We start from the raw sequence: 24,351 nt of genomic DNA on the forward strand, positions 1-24,351 counted from the left end.
CAGGGTGAAAGAAGGTGGGCCCGAGATGAAGACGGGGGGGGGCGGGGGGGGTGAAGGGGCGGGGCCAGAAGGGGGGGTGAAGGGGCGGGGCCATTGTCATGGTGCCAGGGCGGGGCCGGGATGAATAGAGGGGCGGGGCCAAAGTGAAGGAGGCGGGGTGGTTGTCAGGGTGACAGAAGGGGACGGGGCATGGGTGGAGAGAGAGGTGGGGCCACGCTGGTTGCTGGGGTGACAGGAGGGGGTGCATGGAGGGCTGAGAGAGGGGCGGAGCAATTGTGGAGAGAGGGGCGGGGCCAGGACGTTGCCAGGGTGACGGGAAGGGACGGTTGTCAGGGTGACGGGAGGGGGCGGGGCAAAGGAAGAGAGAGGAGGGGAAGGGGTGGAGAGAGGGGCGGGGCCACGGCGTTGTTGGGGTGACGGTAGTGGGCGGGGCGGTTGCCGGGGTGACGGGACCGTGCAGGTCGGGGGTGAAGGGTCAGGCGGGCGGAGTCCTCTCCCTCAGGCTCGCTGCTGCCTCTCTCATCCAGGCCCCAGCCATGGATACTGACCCGGCGGCAGCGGCTCTGGCGGTGCTGGAGGGCGGGAACCAGGCGGAGATCGAGCGGCTGCTTCAGGAATACAACCGGCAGGTGAGCGGCCCGAGCCGGAGGCCCGGCCCGACTGAGGAGAGCGGATCGCAAACCTACCACCTCCCCCACCCCGCTTAACCTGTAATACACCCCCCCCCCACCCACCCCCACAATCAACTACCCCCCCCAACCCCGGGATCCACCTCCGAACCCAGGAACGTCCCCATTCCCAGACCCGGGAACATCCCCCATTCCCGGACCCGGGAACATCCCCCATTCCCGGACCCGGGAACATCCCCCACTCCCGGACCCGGGAACATCCCCCACTCCCGGACCCGGGAACATCCCCCACTCCCGGACCCGGGAACATCCCCCACTCCCGGACCCGGGAACATCCCCCACTCCCGGACCCGGGAACATCCCCCACTCCCGGACCCGGGAACATCCCCCACTCCCGGACCCGGGAACATCCCCCACTCCCGGACCCGGGAACATCCCCCACTCCCGGACCCGGGAACATCCCCCACTCCCGGACCCGGGATCATCCCCCACTCCCGGACCCGGGAACATCCCCCACTCCCGGACCCGGGAACATCCCCCACTCCCGGACCCGGGAACATCCCCCACTCCCGGACCCGGGAACATCCCCCACTCCCGGACCCGGGAACATCCCCCACTCCCGGACCCGGGAACATCCCCCACTCCCGGACCCGGGAACATCCCCCACTCCCGGACCCGGGAACATCCCCCACTCCCGGACCCGGGAACATCCCCCACTCCCGGACCCGGGAACATCCCCCACTCCCGGACCCGGGAACATCCCCCACTCCCGGACCCGGGAACATCCCCCACTCCCGGACCCGGGAACATCCCCCACTCCCGGACCCGGGAACATCCCCCACTCCCGGACCCGGGAACATCCCCCACTCCCGGACCCGGGAACATCCCCCTCCCCCGTTTCCCCCCAAAACCCGGGAACATCCCCCTCCCCCGTTTCCCCCCAAAACCCGGGAACATCCCCCACCCCCACCCCCCATAAACACGGGAACATCCCCCCCCAAAACTAGGAACTCCCTTGACCTGGGAGCCTAAAACGTGGATCCTCAGCACTCTCTGTCACTACCCCTATCAGGCAATAAGTGATGTTTCTATTTTTATATCTAATGATTTTCACTGTAAATATTTTGCAGAGATGCTGCTTTTTTTATCATTAGTTAAACTGGAGTCTTTCCTGCTCTATATCAATTATTGGCAAATTATTAGATGCTCCTCTGTACCAGCATGAAACATTCCTGATTCCACAACAACTCTTGCTCTTTATTTACTTATTAGTCACAAGTAGACTTATATTAACACTGCAATGAAGTTACTGTGAAAATCCCCTAGCTGCCACACTCCGGCGCTTGTTTGGGTACACTGACGGAGATTTAAGCATGGCCACTGCATCCTAACCAGCATGTCTTTCGGACTGTGGGAGGAGACCGGAGCACCCGGAGGAAACCCACGCAGTCACGGAGAGAACATGCAGACTCCACGCATTCACAGGGAGAATGTGTAGACTCCGCACAGACAGTGACCCAAGCCGGGAATTGAACTCGGGTCCCTGGCGCTGTGAGGCAGCAGTGCTAACCACTGTGCTGCCGTGCCACTTTACTGTCCGAGTATAATCCCCTGTTGGTGTCAAGTTATGGACAGTGTGTACTGAGATCTCTCTCCAGTCTGAGCTGATGCTGCAGGATACACTGGGGGCTGCTCCACAGACTCTGATTTCAAATCCAAACCAGAGAAATGGGAGTGAGTTAACTCCAGTGCTCATGTATAGTTCCAATAGACTTGTTGTTTGCAATCGTTCATGTCCAGTCTTTTGATGACTAAAGAAGATCTTCTGTTCTTAATCTTGAATCATTGCGGTAATTTTATATTGGACGTGTCTAAAACATATAATACAATATAAATATTATATATATAGTGCAAAGGGACTTGGGAGTCCTAGTCCAGGATTCTCTAAAGGTAAACTTGCAGGTTGAGTCCGTAATTAAGAAAGCAAATGTAATGTTGTCATTTATCTCAAGAGGCTTGGAATACAAAAGCAGGGATGTACTTCTGAGGCTTTATAAAGCACTGGTTAGGCCCCATTTGGAGTACTGTGAGCAATTTTGGGCCCCACACCTCAGGAAGGACATACTGGCACTGGAGCGGGTCCAGCGGAGATTCACACGGATGATCCCAGGAATGGTAGGCCTGACATACGATGAACGTCTGAGGATCGTGGGATTATATTCATTGGAGTTTAGGAGGTTGAGGGGAGATCTGATAGAAACTTACAAGATAATGAACGGCTTAGATAGGATGGACGTAGGGAAGTTGTTTCCATTAACAGGGGAGACTAGGACGCGGGGGCACAGCCTTAGAATAAAAGGGAGTCACTTTAGAACAGAGATGAGGAGAAATTTCTTCAGCCAGAGAGTGGTGGGTCTGTGGAATTCATTGCCACAGAGGGCTGTGGAGGCCGAGACGTTGAGCGTCTTCAAGACAGAAATTGATAAATTCTTGATTTCTCGAGGAATTAAGGACTATGGGGAGAGAGCGGGTAAATCGAGTTGAAATCAACCATGATTGAATGGTGGAGTGGACTCGATGGGCCGAATGGCCTTACTTCCGCTCCTATGTCTTATGGTCTTATGGTCTTATAAACACAATATCTGAAATGAAAAGGGCATTTCCACATTCTTCACACGCCTGCACCAATTGTCCATTCAGCCATTCACTTTGTTTTGCCATTCAGTTAGATCATGGCTGATCTGCACTGTGGGGTCCACCTGCAAAATTTTAAGTCTTTTTTACTCCGCAAGTGGAACTCATGACCACAAGGAGTGTTGAGGGGATTAGTATTTAGAGACACATTTAATGGGAACCTAGATAGATACTTGAAGGGGAAAGGATTAGGGGAGTATGCTAATGGGGTGAGAGGAGCTCTTGAGGTGAATAAATAAAGACATGGACCAATTCCTGTGCTGTATATATCTCGGGGGGGGAAAAAGCTTCTGACTATCCACTCTGTCCATGCCCCTCATAATCATGTAGACTTCAGGAAGTCTGGGACATTCACTGGGACATACACTCCCAAAGAAGCCCCACTTCATGGGGAACATTGAAACTTGCTGAGTAGCCACCTTCTTCACAATTCCAATTCTCTTCCTGAACCGAGTGGTGCACTAAGATAGACTTGCATCTGTTTCGGTAGCTACTTATTCCTGGAACAGGTTGCAAATCCTGGAACTCCCTCCCTAACAGCACTCTGGGTGTAGCAACACCACAGGGACTGCAGTAGTTCAAGAAGGTAGCTCACCACCACCTTCTCGAGGGCAATTAGGGATGGGCAATAAATGCTGACCCAGCCAGGGACGCCCACATCCTGTGAATGAATTTTTTTTTTAAATCATCACACAACCAGGCCCAGTGATTCTGGGATTAGAGTGCAGTATTGGTCCCCTTATATGAGGAAGGATATATTGGCATTGGAGGGAGTGCAGAGAAGGTTCACCAGGTTGATACCGGAGATGAGGGGTTTGGATTATGAGGAGAGGCTGAGGAGATTGGGTTTGTACTCGTTGGAGTTTAGAAGGATGAGGGGGGATCTTATGGAGACTTATAAGATAATGCGGGGGCTGGATAGAGTGGAGGCGGAGAGATTCTTTCCACTTAGTAAGGAAGTTAAAACTAGAGGACACAGCCTCAAAATAAAGGGGGGTCGGTTTAAGACAGAGTTGAGGAGGAACTTCTTCTCCCAGAGGGTGGTGAATCTCTGGAATTCTCTGCCCACTGAGGTGGTGGAGGCTACCTCGCTGAATATGTTTAAGGCGCGGATGGATGGATTCCTGATCGGTAAGGGAATTAAGGGTTATGGGGATCAGGCGGGTAAGTGGTACTGATCCACGTCAGATCAGCCATGATCTTATTGAATGGCGGGGCAGGCTCGAGGGGCTAGATGGCCTACTCCTGCTCCTATTTCTTATGTTCTTATGTTCTAGAGTCTGGCTTGGGATTGTCATAGAATCCTACAGTGCAGAAGGAGGACATTCGGCCCATGGGGTCTGCACCGACCACAATCCCACCCAGGCCCTATCCCCATAACCCCATGCATTTACCCTAGCTAGTCCCCCTGACAAAACGGGGCAATTTAGCATGGCCAATCCACCTCACCTGCACATTTTTGGACTTACATTTAAGGAACATTGTTTTTTTCCTGCATTTTCGAGTACCCCCCCCCCCCTTACTAAACTAGACTTCATTTTTAAACTTTTTGCTGTACCCTATGCTAGTTGAGGAACTCTGTGGAGTTTGTCTTTTGAATTAATTCTTTGCTGTATGGGGATACTGCTCTGTACTGGCTGTACCTGTGCTTGAGGAACCTGTTGTAAACTTGGTATTTTCAAGAGCTCTCTGCAAGGAAGAAGCCTGCAGGCGAGGCAACAATTATTAAGTCACTTGCTGCACTGTACAGTATTCCAGACTTGTGATCCCGCCTGTCTATGATCCAGAAACAACCAGCAAATGGTGGCAGTGAGCCTGCTGTAATAAGGAATAAGGAAAAACCATCACCTCACAGTGAAACTAGATGTTTTAAAATGGCTTGAAGCCAGAGAATGCATAGTGAATGTTGCAAGAGTGCTTGGGCTCTCCCCTGCGGCGGTGGGAACAATCTGTGGTAACACTGGCAAAATCAAGCAAAGTGTTCAAAGTCTTACACATTTACGTGCTGGCAGGGTGAGTCAGTCTGGAAGGAGCATCATGGAGAGTATTGGGTGGCTCTTAGTAATTTGGTTTGAAGACCAAAACCAGCGCTAGGTGACTCGTAGTGTGATGGTGATCCAAGAAAAAGCCATAAGCCCATAGAAAACCTTGCAGAATGAGCAGGGTGAGAGTTCACAGTCAGAAAGTTTCGATGCTAGTCATGCGTGGTTCAACCGTTTCAAGAAGCTTGCCTGTCTGCACAACATTCCAATGTTTGGCGAGGCAGCTACTGCTGATACACAAGTGCCTGTTGATCTCTCTGCCCATTTGAAGAGTCATTGAAGAAGGTGGCTACTCAGCAAGTTTCAATGTTCCCCATGAAGTGGGGCTTTGAGAGTGTATGTCCCAGTGAATGTCCCAGACTTCCTGATAGAAGTCTACATGATTATGAGGGGCATGGACAGAGTGGATAGTCAGAAGCTTTTTCCCAGGGTAGAAGAGTCAATTACTAGGGGGCATAGGTTTAAGGTTTAAAGGAGATGCACGAGGCAAGGTTTTTGCACAGAGGGTGCCTGGAACTCGCTGCCGGGGGAGGTAGTTAAAGCAGATACAATAGTGACTTTTAAGGGGCATCTTGACAAATACATGAATAGGATGGGAATAGAGGGATATGGTCCCCGGAAGGGTAGGGGGTTTTAGTTCAGTCGGGCAGCATGGTCGGTGCAGGCTTGGAGGGCCGAAGGGCCTGTTCCTGTGTTGTAATTTTCTTTGTTCTTTGAATGTACAAAATTGGGGGTTGTTGTAAAAGCCCTACAGTGTAGGAGGAGGCCATTCGGCCCATTGAGTCTGCACCGACAACAATCCCACCCAGGCCTTATCCCCCAAACCCCACATATTTACCCTGCTAATCCCCTGACACTAGAGTCAATTTAGCATGGCCAGTCCACTTGCACATCTTTGGACTGTGGGAGGAAACCAGAGCACCCGGAGGAAACCCACGCAGACATGGGGAGAACATGCAAACTCCACACAGACAGTGACCCAAGCCGAGAATAGAACCCAGGTCCCTGAAGTTGTGAGGCAGCAGTGCTAACCACTGTGCCACCGTGCTGCCCTGGTACATTTCACAAGAGGAGAAGATGGCACCAGGATTTAAAGCTGCCAAAGATTGCCCGGCTATTTGCAGATTCTAGGTTTAAGCCGAGCCAAGGTTAAAACTGTTGTACCAGTCCGTGACACCAGGGACACTGCGGGGTTACTCCATGGAGGATCTGCGAGTTACTTGGCGCTCAAATAAGAAAGCCTGGATGACGGGCACACTTTCAGGAACGGTTCTTTATACCATCCATGCCTGGAGGGCATTTTGTGCCCAAGAAAATCTTGCCTTCAAAATATTGTTCCTGTTGGAGGTCACCCCATCAGTCTTGATGAAGTCTCTGAAAATCTGAAGGTGATTTTCATACCACTCAACATGACTTCATTGATACAGCCCACAGATCTGGGAGCATTAGCAACATTCAAGGCCTACTACCTTCACCCAACTCATCAAGGACATGGTGAGAATGTGGCATTAGTCAGGACATTTTGGCATGGCTACAACATCCTCAAGGGCATCAACAACACCACTGACGCATGGGATGAAATCATGTCATCATGGCATGTGGTGGAAATTGTGTCCTGAGTGTGTTAATGGCCAGGGAAAACCTCATGACATTGTCGCTAAAGTTCAGCATGAAATCATGACCTTGACAAGGGAGGCTGGCTTTGCTGACATACTGGAATTGCTTGCATCCTGTGGAGAGGAATTGTCCAACGAACCAGAAACTTAACAAACTGAAGAGGAAGGCTGCACTGAAACACCAGCCGCTCTGTTTTGTCAAAGAAACTGTTAAGATTTTTCCAACTTGTAGATGAAGCAATAATAATAATGAAGAATGACCCCAACAGCGAACAAAGCGTTCATTGATGCCATGAAATGCTCCAAGACGATTTACTGGAAAAAGCAAAAGAAGGGTGTCTAACAATCATTGGATACGTTTTTCAAGCCTCCTGAAGATCTTGGCCTTTCATCCCATGAATTCCACCAGTACCTTGTTGCATGCTGCCTTCAATTCAAAACCAGTGGTGTCTTCAAAAGATCCTCAAAATCCAGTGACCAGAAAGGTTGTGTGACAGCAAGGTCTTCTCCCAAGTCACAATGCCCAGCACTGAGGTTCTAACTCATCAAAGCTTCCTCCTCTGAACAGCTTTAGGGATGTCCTCAGGTATTTCTGAAAATTTCAAACATCACCAGCAACTCATGGTGGCCAACCAAAATGGGAAAAGGTACCGATGAAAAGGGACACTTGCCTTCTAAGTTACTCTTGCCCTCGTGGTAGAGTCTGCAGATTGCTCATTGCACTTACTGTAACAGCCATCTCAACCCATCAGCCAGGGCAGAAGCAACTCATCCCTGAACCAGAGGGACTGTTTAAGAGAGATTGGTGAGTGTTGCCTTATTTAAATTTGTGCAGTATTTTATTTTGAGCTATTTCAGCTGGGAATGCACAGTGCTGCACATGTATGGTTTCAATTCCTGCATTGATTTTTCTGGGCAAAACATGTCCTCAGGAACCTAACTCTGGCTTTAACATTGATTCCTGTGGGAAATCGAGCTTCACTTGGAAGGGTTTCACTTGGTGACGATTTCTAGGAACACAACCAAGTGAGGACTTAACGTAATTAAAAATCTAGGGCAGAATTTTACGGCCTCATTCATCCAGAAACCGAAAAATTCCGCCCAAGGTTAATGAACCTTCCCCTCGCCCGCGCTGATTCCCGTGTCTGGCAGGGCGATAAAATTCCGGCCCTGGTGTCTCATTCTTCAGGTAGCAAATTGTTGGAGATTTATTCAAAAATTCACATTAAAATTATAAGTATTACATTTCCTTTCTGTCTCGTTTTTTTCTCGATCATTTATTTATCTTTCTGTATTTGATTTGACTCTAAATCATTTCACTCCTTTCTCTGGTGTTCTCTGTTCATGTCTCAGTGCTTAAATCTCATTGTTTAAACAGAGACAGTGTTGGTCCTGTCACTCAGCAAGGTCCCAGAGGCTCTGTTGCCATTGCTGTTCCATTATCAGCTCATACTTCCTGTAGTTTTGTGGGGGTTTTTTTAGCTGAAAGATATAGGAACAAGTCTAATTAATGGGGCATGCTGTGACATGTCCCATTCCAGCAAAAAATTGGGCCATTGTGATCTGATAAGTATGTGTTTGAAAAGATTAACATTTTCCAATGGAGAATTGTTGCTGCTAGATGCATGCCAAAGTTTGTTACGGAGTTTACTCCTTGTGGACAATACACATTTACTGCAAGGCTATCAGAATTCGATGGTTGAGATAGGAAAAGGTAATAATTGTCATAACTTCCTTGTCAACACCCAGGAGTTGCACAGAAAATTGGACTTGACTACACATTTCAATGCAGTGAATCATCCTTATGTATCACACAGAGATCAGAATGGGAAGTGTGCAGTACGGGTTTTGAAGCTAGTGAGATTTAGTAACCATTCCAAAGTGCAGGAATAAATTGGCTGAAGACTTTGTCACCAAGGGTGGAAGGAGAGGTGAGACTTCAGTGTCCATCGCCAAAAGTGGCCTGGTAGCACCACTTGACCAAGCTGGCCAAGATCTAAAGGACATAGCTGCTAGACAGGGTCTGCACCAGGTGGTGAAGAACCAACAGAGGGAAGAACATACTTGATCTCATCCTCACCAGCCTGTTTGTCACAGACACATCTGGCCATGACAGTATCGGTAGGAATGATTACTGCATAGTCCTGTCTTCACATTCACGGTGCCCTCCAGCATGTTGTGTGGCACTACCACTGTGCTAAATGTGATAACAAGTTAAGACTGGACATCCATGAGGTGCTGTGGGCCATCAACAACAGCAGAATTATACTCGACCACAATCTGTAACCTCATGGCCCAGCATATTGTCCTTACCACCAAGCCAGGGGATCACCCTTGGTTCAATGAAGAATGCAGGAGTGCATGCGAGGAGCCGCACCAGTCACACCTAAAGATGAAGTGTCGACCTGTTGAAGCTACAACACGTGACTACTTGTGTGCCAAACATCAAGTGTTACACTGAACTAAGCACTCCCACAACCAATGGATTGGATCTAAGCTCTGCAGTCCTGCCACATCCAGTCGTGATGGTGGTGGACAGTTAAACAACTCACTGGAGAAGGAGGCTCCACAATTATCCCCATCCTCAATGATAGAGGAACCCAGCACATCAGTGCAAAAGAGAGAAGGTTGAATGAAGCGTTTGCAACGATCTTCAGCCGGATGTACCAAGTGGATGTTCCATCTTGGCCTCCTCCGGAGGTCCCCAGCATAAGAGGCAAATCTTCAGCCAATTTGATTCACTCTACGTGATATTGAGAAATAGCTAAAAGTACTGGATCCTGCTGGAAGATTTTGATAAGTTTACGAATTTTTAGGGCCTGTATCACGTATGGATTTTGTTCCTTAACCACTTTTTCAACGGTTCAGTTTCAGTTTCTGCTAGTTGGGGTTCTTTGCAGGACAGCATTTGTTTGTGACAAACAGACATTTTATCATTTAACAACTTTTCCCGAACTCGAGTTGGAGCAGCTGTATGTTGTCTCAACTCACATAATACAGTTGTGCTGTTATAATCTGAAGGAGTGGTTTGAACTTTAGAATGGCACATTAGAATCATAGAATCTACAGCATGGAGACAGGTCCTTTGGCCCAAACTGGTCCATGCCGACCAAAAAGCCCATCTGAGCTAACCCCATTTGCCTGCATTTGGCCCATATCCCCCTAAACCTTTCCTATCCATGTATCTGTCCAAATACCCTTTAAATGGTGTCAATGTCCCTGCCTCAACCACTTCCCCCGGCAGCTCATTCCTCACACGCACCACCCTCTGTGTAAAAAAGTTGCTCCTCAGGTTCCCATTAATTCTTTCCGCACTTAACTTAAACCTGTGCCCCTCTAGTTCTCGATTCCCCAACCCTGGGAAAAATACTGAGTGCATTCACCCTATCCATGCCTCTCATTAACTTATACACCTCTATAAGCTCAACCCTCAGTCTCCTACGCTCCAAAGAAAAAAGTCCTAGCCTGTCCAATCTCTCCCTATAACTCACCCCCTTGAGCCCTGGCAACATCCTTGTAAATCTCTTCTGCACTCTCTCCAGTTTAATCACATCTTTCCTTTAGCAAGGCGACCAAAACTGAACACAATACTCCAGGTGCGGCCTCACCAACATCCTGTACAACTGCAACATAACTTCCCAACTTCTATACTCAATGCCCTGACTGATGAAGGCCAGCATATCAAAAGCTTTTTTCACTGCCCTATCTACCTGTGACTCCACCTTTTAGAGAACTGTACACCTGAACTCCAAGATCTCTTTGTTCCACGATACTCCCTAAGATCCTACCATTCACCGTGAAAGTCCCACCTTGATTTGACTTTCCAAAATGCAACACCTCAAACTTATCTGTATTAAATTCCATTTACCATTTCTCGGCCCACTTCCCCAGCTGATCAAGATCCTGCTGCAATTTTTGATAACCTTCCTCACTGTCTACAATATCACCTATTTTAGTGTCATCTGCAAACTTACTGATCATGCCTTGTGCATTTTCATCCATTATATATATTTTTTAAAAATGCATTACTTTAATTGATCTGTACCAGAAGGAAACCTTTAATTTTGATAATATAGTGTTGTTAACTTTCGATCTTAATGGCTTTTGTGTGGAGTTTGGGTTAAAATATGCTGGCAAGGGAATGTCTTGGAATCTCCACACAGACAGTCACCCGAGGCCGGAATTGAACCCAGGTCCCTGGCGCTGTGAGGCAGCAGTGCTAACCAATGTGCCACTGTGCTGCCCTTTGCCTTTAAATACAGAAAAGTCATAAATATAATTTATCATGTGTTTTGAATGGAATGTAAACTCTGAGGGTCCCTGAAGGGTTAAGCACCTCTTTAGCCTGAATGGTTCTCGTTACAAAGGTGGGATGACACAAGATGACTGAGACACTCTCGCCAATGGAGGAGGTGGATTTTGTTTATTTCCAAATAATTGACGAATAATGAGTGACTGAGGGATAAAAGTTGAGAAATTGTAGTCCTTGTTGGCATAGTGTTACTATGGCTTCTCGGTATGACTCATCTGGACACCGTTCAACATCACTTCAAAGGCAAAGAGAGAGAGGGATATCTGTGCTGACAACATCAAAAATTCCTAGGATCTTGAGAGATGAGAAACTTGTCTTCACTGCTCCCTGTTAAGTGTATTTAAAATCTTACTTAATAAATTCTACTTGATTCTTAGATACGAGTTATTCGTACCTTGTCGATCAAGAACAACTGAGCACCCTCATGTTAGACATTAAGAATTTGGACCTTAAAGTTTTTACTTGGGGGTTTTATACATCAAAATCCTGAAATCTTACGCTGCTAGGGCTATGGGCCCTGACAATGTGCCGGCAATAGTACTGAAGATTTGTGTTCCAGAACTTGCTATGTCCTTGGCTAAGCTGTTCGAGCAGAGCCACAACTTTGGCATCTACCCGGCAATGTGGAAAATTGCCCAGGTATGCCCTGTACGCAAAAAAGCAGGACAAATCAAGCCCGTCCAATTATCACCACATCGGTCTGCACTCAATCCTCAGTGAAGTGATGGAAGGAGTCATCAACAGTGCTACCAAGCGGCACTTGCCTAGCAATAAAAGTGCTCCTTGATGCTCAGTTTGGTTTTTGACGGTGTCACTCAGCTCCATTACACCATTGCAGCCTTGGTTCAAACAAAGACAAAAGAGCTGAATTCCTGAGGTGAGAGTGTCTGCCCTTGACATCAAGGCAGCATATGACCCAGTGGGGCATCAAGGAGTCCTAGCAAAACTGGAGTCATACCGAGCACAAAGGAAGATGGCTGTGGTAGTCGGAGGTCAAGCATCTCAGTTCCAGGACATCACTTCAGGAGTTCCTCATGGTAGTGGTCTGGGCCCAATCATCTTTAATGACCTTGCTTCCATCATAAAGCCAGATGTGGGGATGTTCGTCGATGATTACACAAAGTTCAGCAACATTACAACTCGGATACTGAAGCAGTCCATGTCCAAACACAGCAAGACCTGGACAATATCCAGGCTTGGGCTGACAAATGGCAAGTAACGTTCATGCCACACAAGTGCCAGGCAGTGACCACCTCCAGCAAGAGAGAATCTAACATCACCCTTGGCACTCATTGGTATCGTCATTGTTGAAGTCCTTGTTGCAACTAGGACTGGACAGCAAGGTCCCAGAATGGAACACTGGCTCAAAAGATCATAACATTTTACTATTTTTAGAAAACGTGGAGGAATAGAGTTACAGAACTGCCAATTAGTTTTTAATAAGGAAAAAACAGTTATTAAACATGAAAAGTTTAGTCATATTATAATACCCCTTCACTCCACCTGATCTTTATAGGCACGTAGATTTTAAGGATAAAACCCACTTAGAAACCAAATGGCTGATGCCTCTCAATTGATCTTTCATTGATTTTTTCTCTAATTTCCCAGATGACTTTCTCATGAATGTTTCCAAACTCCACTCTCAAAAAGACATACTTTGAAACCTTGTTTCAAACAATGTTTTCCATCTGCTGTTTTCATCAGGAATCCACCTCCAGGTTTTCTATAACTATCCTTTCAAACAAAGCTTCTTCTCCACTGTTCTAACAAGAATCAGTATCCAGGTTTTCCAACTCTCCTTTCACGATTCCCTTTGTCTTGAATGCTTTTACACAGACTCCAAAATCCAGCCACCGATTGCTCCACAATTGTTTCAACTAACGTCCAACAAACTGTAGTAAGATATTGGAAACCTTAGAACTACTTCACATATCTTTCCGGCTTCTCAACTCTGTCTGTCTTCACTGAATAGCGAACAGTTCTAGTTATGATTTCTCCATTTCTCTTTTAACTTCAGGCTTCCTGGAAACTTCTCTTCATTTGTTTAGTTTCTTTAACTAGCTGTTCTTTCAATTTTTGGCAGTGGCTTTCTTAACCACTACACCATTGTATGGCTTTTCTTTTAGCAAAGCTAACAGTTGCTTACCCTTCTTGTCATCCACTGCTATGAATTCAGTTGAACACAATCACAAAAATGTCTTCCTACCCTAAAAGTGCCCCTGGTTTCTAAGCAACCACTCATTCCTTCTCCAAGCTTTTATTTACTTTTCATGCCATAAACACACTCAGCACAATAGAAACACAGTTTTAACTGAAAGCAAAATGCCCAGTTGCAAACACCTTTGTCTAACATGAATCTAGCTATAAGTTTACCTTCCCTTACACAGAAACACTAAATTAAACCCACTTAAAATCTATAACTTATTTCTAATATTTAACAATACAAATATAGTTCATCTAAAACTACCTCTGTTTTTCTGATACACCCACTGTCAACATCCCATTGACCAGAAACTGAACTGGAGTATCCATGTAACTACTGAGGTTACGAATCCCGTGGTGAGTAACTCATCTTCTGACTTCCCAAAGTCTGTCCACCATTTGCAAGCCACAAGTCAGTAGTGTGATGGAATATACCTCCCTCGCCTGGGTGAGTGCAACTCTAACAACACTTGAAGCTTGACACTATCCAGGACAAAGCAGCCTGCTGAATGGCATTCCATCCACAAATTGTCACCCTCTCCGTGGTCAACACGCAGTGACAGCAATGTGTACCATCTACAAGATGCACTGCAGGAATTCACCATTGTTCCTTAGGCATCACCTTCCAAATCCACGACTGCTAACATTTAGAAGGACGAGAGCTGCAGATGCCTGGGAGCACCACCATCTGGAGGTTCCTCTCCAAGCCACTCACTGTCCTGAATTGGAAATCTAGTGCCCTTCGAAATCATGCAGCGCCCTCCCTAACAGCATTGTGGGTGCACCTACACTACATGGAATGCAGTAGTTCAAGAAGGCAGCTCACCACCACCTTCTTGAGGGCGATTAATGATGCCCGCATTCCATAAGTATCTGCATGGGTTTCCTCTGGGTGCTCTGATTTCCTCCCACGTTCCGAAAGATGTGCAGGTTGGGTTGATTGGCCATGCTAAATTAACCCTTAGTGTCAGGAGGATTAGCAGGGTAGATACGTGAGGTTACAGGGATAGGGCCTGGGTAGGATTGTTTGTCAGTGAAGGCTTGATGGGCCAAATGGCCTCTTTCTCCACTGTAGCGATTCAATGCTCTAAACTCCAGCTCCAAGATTGTAATGTGATGGGTAGCTGAGTGGGCCTGGCAGTACCCTGCATCATCAGGCAGGTTATTACAGTATAGGTGCTGCTTGACAGCACTGTTGATGGCACCTTCCATCGCTTTCCTGGTGATCGAGAGGAGGCTGGTGGTAATTAGCCAGATGGGATTTGTCCTGCTTTTTGTGGACAGACCAAACTTTGGCGTTGTCCACATTACCGGGTAGGGTATTTGATAAATTGAATGTGGGGGTGATTAATAGTTTTGATGAGGCTTTCAGCAGGGGTGTGCTGGAAGCGTGCAGTGTTGTGTAGTTGAAGGTCGGCAGTTTTGGTGATGGATTCCGGCTTAAACAGGAATTAATGAGCAGTTAGGAAGAGAACGGTAGAACTTTGCAGTCAAAGCATTTATTGCATCCTAATCCTGCATCTGCTTCTCTCTCAAATTGAGTAACTTTGGAATAAGTTAATGACTCTGGTACATCATTCTGTCCACTCACTCACAAGAAAAGTTTTTTATGTAAGGAAAATTTTTGAGAAGAATTTACCCGTAATGGTACAAAAACAGTGCTTTTTTTCTACATCTTGCTGCTTTCCTCAGTTGCTGCAGCTCAGGATGAAATATAAGCAGCAACTTAATACTGTTCTAATGAGAAGACTTGCTCTAATCCTGCCCTCTAATCTTATTCATGGGGCGTGAGCTCAATCTAAGATGAGGGAAGGTGCACAGGCAACTTAGATTTAAGTGATTTACACCAAGGGACATTAAAGCTTGTGGTCGACTTCCCGGGGATGCAGTTGTGGGCGTACTGTGTGGGGAAATTTAACAGAATTGGAGAGAAATTTGAGAAGACTTATTAATAAGTAACTCAAGGGTGAAAGAGTCAATTACTAGTGGGCACAGGTTTAAGGTGCGAGGGGCAAGGTTTAAAGGAGATGTACGAGGCAGGTTTTTTACACAGAGGGTGGTGGGTGCCTGGAACTCGCTGCTGGGAGAAGTAGTGGAAGCAAATATAATAGTGACTTTTAAGGGACGTCTTGACAAATTCATGAATAGGATGGGAATAGAGGGATATAGTCCGGGGAAGGGTAGGGGGTTTTAGTTCAGACGGGCAGCATGGTCGGTGCAGGCTTGGAGGGCCGAAGGACCTGTTCCTGTGCTGTAATTTTCTTTGTTCTTTGTTCAAGAGTTATTATGTTTTAAAAACTGGCTAGATGGATTATGGAGCTTTTCGTAATAGCGTGCTGTACTGTAATCATTTACTGTGTCTTATTAACAGAACAGTCGGACTTTCACCTTTGATCAAAACGAGGAAGAAGTGAGGAAGGTAAGAAACTGATCAAAGGCCTTTTATTGTTGAAAGGAAAACTTGCTTGAAATGCAGTGCCATTTAACAGTCAATAAATATACTGTTGAGTTGTATTGGCTTGGAGATCTGAAACATCAATCCTGTGGACTTGGAAATATCTGAAATGTGATCATCCCTGTCCATAAAATGCTTTTATATTTTGTTCAGTGCAGTTTTAGCTAAGAAAATCAGTGTTTGTGTTGCAAGAGGCCTGTGCAGATGACACAGGGTTTCTGAAGCACAGCAACAAGCTGAAAGTTTTAAAGTTTATTTACTATTGTCACAAGTGGTCTTACATTAACACTGTAATGAGGTTGCTGTGAAAATAGATAAAATTGCTGGGATTTTCAAAGACCAAAACCCTGATCTATCAGACCGCTGGTTTTAGAGTCCAATAAGAAGTTTAACAACACCAGGTTAAAGTCCAACAGGTTTATTTGGTAGCAAAAGCCACACAAGCTTTAACTTCTTACTTCTTACTGTGTTTACTGTTAAACTTCTTACTGTGTTTACCCCAGTCCAACGCCGGCATCTCCACATTTAGAGTCCAAAACAGCCTTTGCATTTAGCTTGGAACCTACTGCATGAGGCCAGTGGTGCAGGAACCTGAGAACAAAGTGCAGCATAAAGCCATCTCCACAACCTACTGTAGGGTTTGGTCTTCAGCTTAAGCCTCAAGGCGGCCTCTAGAGGTTCAAGTGAGGGAAGACTGATCTTTCGGCTCAGAGCTTCGTCGTTTGTTTTACTGTGTTGCGTTTTGCAATGAAACCGACTTGCAAATATCTTAAATGTACCAAAAGGCTCTTTAAATTTATTCAGTTTCTAGTTTGCAGCAAATATTAAATAATGATTTCACTTTGGTGTTTACCAAGGAGATGGAACAGGTTGACAAGACATTGAATGATGAGATCAGCAGCGAAATAAGGCCATTTAAAATATATTTAAAAAATGGGGGATGTATTGAATAAACTGAATGAATTCAGAGGGTAAAGATGTTGATTCTGATTGATTGCATCCATGTAGTTTAAAAGAATCTAGCGTAGAAATAGCAAAAGCTACTTCTCGTATTTAAGAACTCATTAAAAAATGGTGTAGTTCAGGGGACTGGCAGGCAGCTAATGTCGTTCTTATATTTAAGAAGAGGGACAGAATATGTCCACGGAATTATAGATCAGTCAGCTGAACATAAGTGATAGGAAAAGTAGTGGAATCCCTGCTAAAGGAGAGAAGTGAAAAACATCTTGAAATAAGAAATAGAAGAATGAATAGCCAGCATGGATTTCAAAAGGGAAAGATTTTCCTGGACCAATCTTATCGAATTTTTGACCAATCTTATTGAAATTTTTGAGGAGGTAATAGAATAGACAATCGTAATGCAGTAGATATAACTTATCTAGATTTTTAAAAGACCTTTGCTAAGGTGTCCCATGATAAACTAATGGATGAATTCCGAGAATTGGTGGAGAGGGTGGGGAGATGTTGATCAGAAACTGAACTGGACTAGCTACATAAATACTGTAGCTTCAAGAGCAGGTCAGAGGCTGGGAATCCTGGGGCGAGCGAGTAACTCGCCTCCTGACTCTGATGCCTGTGTCCGTCATCTACAAGGCACAAGTCAAAGTGTGATGAAATACTCTCCACTTGCCTAAATATGTGCAGTTTCAGCAACACTCATAAAACGCAATACTGTCCAGGGCAAAGCAACCCGTTTGCTTGGCACCCTTTTCACAAACATTCATTCCCTACACCACAGTTGAACAGTGGCAGCAATGTGTACCGTCTACAAGATGCTCTGCAATAGCTCACTGAGACTCCTTAATCAGCACCTTTGAAACCTACAACCACTACCATCTAGAAGGATAAGGTCAGCAGGCACATGGGAACATAGAATTATGGAATCTCTATGGTGCAGAAGTTTCCATTCAGCCCATCGAGTTTGCAGCGACCCTCCGAAAAGAACTGTACCGAGGCTCACTCCCCTGCCCCAATCATTGTAACCTCAATCCACCTGACTTACACGTCTTGGGACACTGCAGGGCAATTTATTGTGGCTAATCCACCTAACTGGCACATCCTTGGAGGAAACCGAGCACCTGGAGGAAACCCGCACAGGGAGAATATGCAAACTCCACACAGACAGTCACCTGAGGCCGTAATTGAATCTGGGGCCCTGGCGCTGTGAGGCAGCAATGCTAACCACTGTGCTGTGGAAGTTCCCTTCCAAGCCATTCGTCATCCTAACTTGCAAATATACCTACACCACAGGGATTGCAGTGGTTAAAGAAGGCAGTTCACCAGAATCTTCTCAAGGGCAGTTACGGATGGGCCATAAATGCTGACCCAGCCAGCGATACCCACATCCCATAGATGAATTTAAAAATTGGCCAACTTGTGTTGTATATCCAATGTATTTATATAATCTGCTGTCAAATATTAACTCTGACAGCATGATTACAAGGGCACACATTCAAACTAATAAAAGCAAAAGATCGGATCTGATACCAGGAAGGCGTTTACCCAGAGAGTGTAAAGGACTTTGGGCAAAAAATCCTGAAATCACATAAGGAGTTGGATTTGATGATGAGAGCTCTGAGAAGCTAAAAATGACCTTCCTCTCCCATATTCATCTTGTTACCTCGGGATGAAGTACATTTTTCCCTCCTTGGATTTCTGTTCCTTTTGTTCTTCGGGCACAAGTGATGTTTCGGTGTCACTTTTTCCACCCACTTTTGATCCCAATTCTAGCTGCAGTTCAGGCTGAGAGGAGATTTGAAAGAGATGTCCAAAATCACGAGAGGGCTGGACAGTAGATAGGGAGAAACTGTTCCCGCCCCTCGTGTAAGGATCAGGAATGAGCGGGCACAGATTTAAGGTGACTTACAAAAATAATGTGATAATGAGCAGTTCATTTGTTTTATGTGATCTTGGTTAGGGGAGAAAAACCTTTTCACGCAGCGAGTGGCTGGGGACTGGAATGCTCTGCTGGCAGGTTCAATCGAGGCGTTGAGAAGGGCATTAGATGATTACTTGAAGAGAAACAATAGGCAGGGATGCAGGTGGGAAAGAAGCCACGGAGAGCCAGTGCTGATATGATGGGCCAAATGGCCTCATTCCGCACTGTAACAATTCTGTGCTTCTAATTCTGAGTTTTTGGAATTTTGATTTTGTATTTATTCTGAGCTGTCTGATTTTAAGATAACTTGAGGGCCAATTGCTGCTTCAATATCCCAACGTCTGTGGGACAATAGGCAACAGAAATTCCCTGCTGCAGAAATGAAGAGGACACGGCTTGTGTATAAGATGCTTTCTACCTTTAGTGCCCAACTAAAAATCTGGGATTCTTGTCCTGCATGTCGATATGGTGCTTGAAATGGCTGATTGTTGTGTGTGTGTGTATATTTTCCTCGTTGCGTTTAAGAGCCCTATCTTCTCAATGAAGCACTGACAATGAGGGTTAATCTGGCTGAGCTCAAACACTCCAGGTGGTTCTGGCTGCTGTGGGTTAGTAAGAGAAGTGTAGGCAGCAGCTTCACGAAAAGCCCCCAAACTTGTTGCTAGGAGACTTGACTAAATACTTTTAGCCATTTGTGTTATTTATAGATTTTTTAAAAAATTGTCTGCCAGTGGTTGTGAACATGCAAGGCTTGTACAAATGCAAACTTCATTCAATGTGATTCTAAAGTCCCTTTTATCTTATTTCAACTCTTTGTACTTTCTTTTGTTTGCTTGTTGCACACCAGTGGCTTAGAGGATGTTTAGCTAGGCAAAGTTATGCTGCAGCGAAAAGACAAGCTAACAGTACAGTGGATCTCCTCGGGGCCCCTGAGCTGGCTGGCAAGGGCAGCAGAATCCTTTGTCCCTGCTCGAGATTTACGGTGACCTTCGGGCACCCTGTTATTCTGGTCTACTTTGTGCTGCTTTATAAGTCAAATGAGAAGGTGATCACCGACCACACCGTTTCTGATTCCTGGTACAGTCTCGGACACTTGGTTTAGCTGCTGCTTTCAAGATTAGCAGCGTGGGTGACAATGGGAATTCAAATCCCAGTTACGAATCATTGAGCCTGTTCGCCATTTAACCAGAATGCCTGGCTCATTCTAATTTCCTCTTGCCTCTTTCCCCGTATCCCTTCAATCGTTCTGCAGCAAGGATTTCCATGTGCAAGTGTGAGCAAAGGGACTGTCGGGGCACAATTAGCAACTAGACAACTATCAGAATCGGTGGCAACTAAGCAATGTTTAAGTTTATGTATTATTGTCACAAGTAGGCTTACATTGACACTGCAATGAAGTTACTGTGAAAATCCCCTAGTCGCCACACTCCGGCACCTGTTCGGGTACACTGAGGGAGAATTTAGCACAGCCAATGCACCGAACCAGCGCGTCTTTTGGATGACGGAAGGAAACCGGAGCACCCGGATTAAACCCAAGCAGGCACGGGGAGAATGTGCAAACTCTGCACAGACAGTGACTGAAGCCAGGAATTGAACCCGGGTCCCTAGAGCTGTGTCATAGAAATCATAGAAACCCTACAGTACAGAAAGAGGCCATTCGGCCCATCGAGTCTGCACCGACCACAATCCCACCCAGGCCCTACCCCCATATCCCTACATATTTTACCCACTAATCCCTCTAACCTACACATCTCAGGACACTATGGGGCAATTTTTAGCATGGCCAATCAACCTAACCCGCACATCTTTGGACTGTGGGAGGAAACCAGAGCACCCGGGGGAAACCCACGCAGACACGAGGAGAATGTGCAAACTCCACACAGACAGTGACCCAAGCCAGGAATCGAACCCAGGTCCCTGGAGCTGTGAAGCAGCACTGCTAACCACTGTGCTACCGTGCTGCCCATGTGTGTGGAGGCTTTTACAAAAAAAAATTGAAAAAAAAAAGAGCATTGTCAGTTTCTGGAAAGCAATCGTACATTTTCAAAGAACAAAGAAAATTACAGTGCAGGAACAGGCCCTTTGGCCCTCCAAACCTGCACCGACCACGCTGCCCGACTTAACTAAAACCCCCTACCCTTCCGGGGGCCGTATCCCTCTATTCACATCCTATTCATGTATTTGTCAACTCACTATCGTATCTGCTTCCACTGTCTCCCCTGGCAGCGAGTTCCAGGCACCCACCACCCTCTGTGTAAAAAAAACTTGACTCGTACATCTCCTTTAAACCTGTGCCCCCGAGTAATTGACTCTTCCACCCTGGGAAAAAGCTTCTGACTATCCACTCTGTCCATGCCCCCTCATAATCTTATAGACTTCTATCAGGTCGCCCCTCAACCTCGTCGTTCCAGTGAGAACAAATCAAGTTTCTCTAACCTCTCCTCATGGCTAATGTCCTCCATGTCGTGTGGCGACCAGAATTGAACACTATATTCCAAGTGTGGCCTAACTAAGGTTCTATAAAGCTGCAACATGACTTGCCAATTTTTAAACTCAATGCCCCGGCTGATGAAGGCAAGCATGCCGTGTGCCTTCTTGACTACCTTCTCCACCTGCGTTCCCACTTTCAGTGTACCTGTACACCCAGATCCCTCTGCCTATCAATACTCTTAAGGGTTCTGCCATTTACTGTATACTTCCTATCTTTATTCAACCTTCCAAAATGCATTACCTCACATTTGTCCGGATTAAACTCCATCTGCCATCTCTCCGCCCAAGCCTCCAACTGATCTATATTCTGCTGTATCCTCTGATGGTCCTCATCGCTATCTGCAAATCCATCGACCTTTGTGTCATCCGCAAACTTGCTAATCATCACTTTAACTTTGCAGTAAAGGGACAGACGTGAGTGGAAACCTCACATCATGGTTGGCAAGACTGGGAGTGGGGGGGTGATCCTCAATTGAGGAAAAAAGGAGGCACTTTGGAAGTGCCTATGTGGACGATAACGTGGTCAGCAGAGATGACAGGGAAACCAAAGAATGGGATAAAATCCTCAAAGGAAATTGTGGGTAGTGGTATAATCGAGGTAGCTGTAGGAGTCATCTGGCTCATAGTGGTACAGTATTTATGGAAGAAGACATTTTTTAGAATAGAAAGCCCACCTAGTTATTTTAAATTTATACTGTAAGTTAGCTAAATATTTTTGTGGAATATTCACAGCACAGAATTGGGCCATTCACATATTCCGGTTTCACGCAAGCAGTTTTAAATGCCTTGTCAAAACGTCAGTCATTTTCCTAACACAGTCGTGATCTTTTCAGGTGTTGGTTCTGAAATGTGATGTTTAACCTTTGCGGACAATTTCATAACTGCCTGTCATTTTATGGTTGACAGAAAATCTGTGACGAATTGCTGAAAGTGCTGCAGAAAGACATGGGACCGTCCTGCCAAGCCACCTGTTTAGAAACAATCCGTATTCTTTCCAGGGACAAGAAGGTTTTGGCTCCTTTGACGACCAGGCCGGCAATGTTGGCCCTAATGAGGCTGGCTGGATTGGAGTACACGCAGAGCTCAATGCCAGAGAAGGCCAAGTTTAGTGTTATAACTGAGGCTTTAAAATGTCTGTGCAACATTGTGTTCAACAGTGAGAAGGCGCAGCAACTTAGTGTGGACTTCAAGATCGCCGTTGGAGTCTGTGAGCGCTTAAAGATGCACAGAGACAAAAACTTGCCTCATGAGATTAAGTTCTTTGACTTGCGCCTCCTTTTCCTGCTGTCAGCATTGAAGATGGACATCAGGACTCAGGTAAAGGAAGAGCAGGGGCTCCTGTTGCTGACCGATATCCTGGAGAGTACACTGGACATCAAGTGGTCAGATACGTATGTGGTGGCCGAAGATTGCGGGCATGATCCCTTGTCTAAAGAGAAGGCGGATTTTGCCATGGAAGCACTAAAAGCTCTTTTTAACGTCACCTATGACAACAGCCAGAAGAAAACTGACGAAGTAAGCTTCCTGTATTAATCTAATGCTTCATGGCTTTGTGCAGAGATATTCAGATCGGAGAACAGATGTTTGAGAGATTATCTTGTGTTGCCCTCTGAAGATTTTGCTATGTTGAGGTACAGTAAACAATAGTAGTCTCAGTTTTGGAGCTGAGAGGGCATTGTGCCTCCTTAGTACCAAAGATTCACGACCCTTTGAGAGAAAAAAAAATCTCCTCATCTCTGTCTTAAGTGGAAGATTCATTTTTAAACAATTTCCCCTAGATCTCCTCAGGATCTTACATGTTTCAATAAGATCACCTCTCAATCTTCTAAACTCCAATGGATTCAGGCCTATCTTTCTTCATAAGATAACCAAACCCTCCCATTCCAGGTATTGGTTGATGTACCTTCTCAGAACTACTAACACATCAAAATCCTTTCTTAAATAAGAAGTATTGTGTACAGTTTTGGTCTCTAGACGTGGTCACACCAGTGCCCTGTACAACTGCAACAAAAGATTCCTACTTTAATATTCCATTTCTCTTGCAGTAAATGACAACATTCCACTTGCCTTCCTGATCATTTGCTGTACCTGCATACTAACGTTTTGTGATTTATGTGTCAGGACATCCAGAATCCTGTCTATCTTTTAAATATTTCCAGCTAGCTTACACTCGTATTCTAATTTCTCCCTTCTTATTAATCAAACCTTTAGTATTTTTTGCTGTTCTTTATATACTGTCCAATCTTCAGACCTGCCACTCATCTTTGTAGAATTATATGCTTTTTCTTTCAATTTGGTACGGTCAGTGACTTTAGTTAGCCACAGATGGTGCATCCTTCCTTTAGTCTTATTTTCTCACTGAAATGTATCCTTTCTAACTGTTCTGAAATATTTCCTTAAATATCTGCCCACTGCATCATGATTCATAGAATCCATACAGTGCAGAAGGAGACCATAGAAATCATAGAAACCCTACAGTGCAGAAGGAGGCCATTCGGCCCATCGAGTCTGCACCGACCACAATCCCACCCAGGCCCTACCCCCACATATTTTACCCACTAATCCCTCGAACCTACGCATCCCAGGTCTCTAAGGGGCAATTTTTTTTAACCTGGCCAATCAACCTAACCCGCACATCTTTGGACTGTGGGAAGAAACCGGAGCACCCGGAGGAAACCCACGCAGACACGAGGAGAATGTGCAAACTCCACACAGACAGTGACCCGAGCCGGGAATCGAACCCGGGACCCTGGAGCTGTGAAGCAGCAGACCATTCGGCCCAATCTACACTGAAAACAATCCCACCCAGGCCCTCACCCTGTAACCCCACCTATTTATCCCGCTAATCTCCCTGACACCAATGGTCAATTTTAGCATCGCCAACCAATCTAACCCCGCACATCTTTGGACTGTGGGAGGAAACTGGAGCACCTGGAAGAAACTCACGCAGACACTGGGAGAACATGCTAACTCCACATAGACGGTCACCTGAGGCCAGAATTAAACCCGGGTCCCTGGCACTGTGAGGCAGCA

At 46.0% G+C, this 24,351-nt stretch overlaps 1 protein-coding gene across 4 annotated transcripts in view; it reads left to right on the forward strand.

The window, feature by feature from the left end:
* The first annotated feature begins 430 nt into the window (after window positions 1-430).
* ric8b (RIC8 guanine nucleotide exchange factor B) overlaps window positions 431-24,351 on the forward strand; it is a 470,590-nt gene continuing 446,669 nt past the window's right edge. For 3 of the 4 annotated variants that reach the window (XR_013498701.1, XR_013498700.1, XM_078219593.1), the window contains exons 1-3: window positions 431-629; window positions 15,867-15,914; window positions 22,225-22,833. Coding sequence is in view for 2 of the 4 variants with exons in the window: in XM_078219593.1 (XP_078075719.1) it covers window positions 537-629; window positions 15,867-15,914; window positions 22,225-22,833 (750 nt within the window). In the remaining 2 variants the exon portion in view is untranslated. Of the gene's footprint in view, window positions 630-15,866; window positions 15,915-18,901; window positions 18,992-22,224; window positions 22,834-24,351 lie in introns of those variants that run through there. The other variant, XM_078219596.1, reaches the window with a different exon arrangement.

The sequence above is a fragment of the Mustelus asterias genome, chromosome 9 (genome assembly GCF_964213995.1).
Source record: "Mustelus asterias chromosome 9, sMusAst1.hap1.1, whole genome shotgun sequence".
Taxonomy (NCBI): Eukaryota; Metazoa; Chordata; class Chondrichthyes; order Carcharhiniformes; family Triakidae; genus Mustelus; species Mustelus asterias.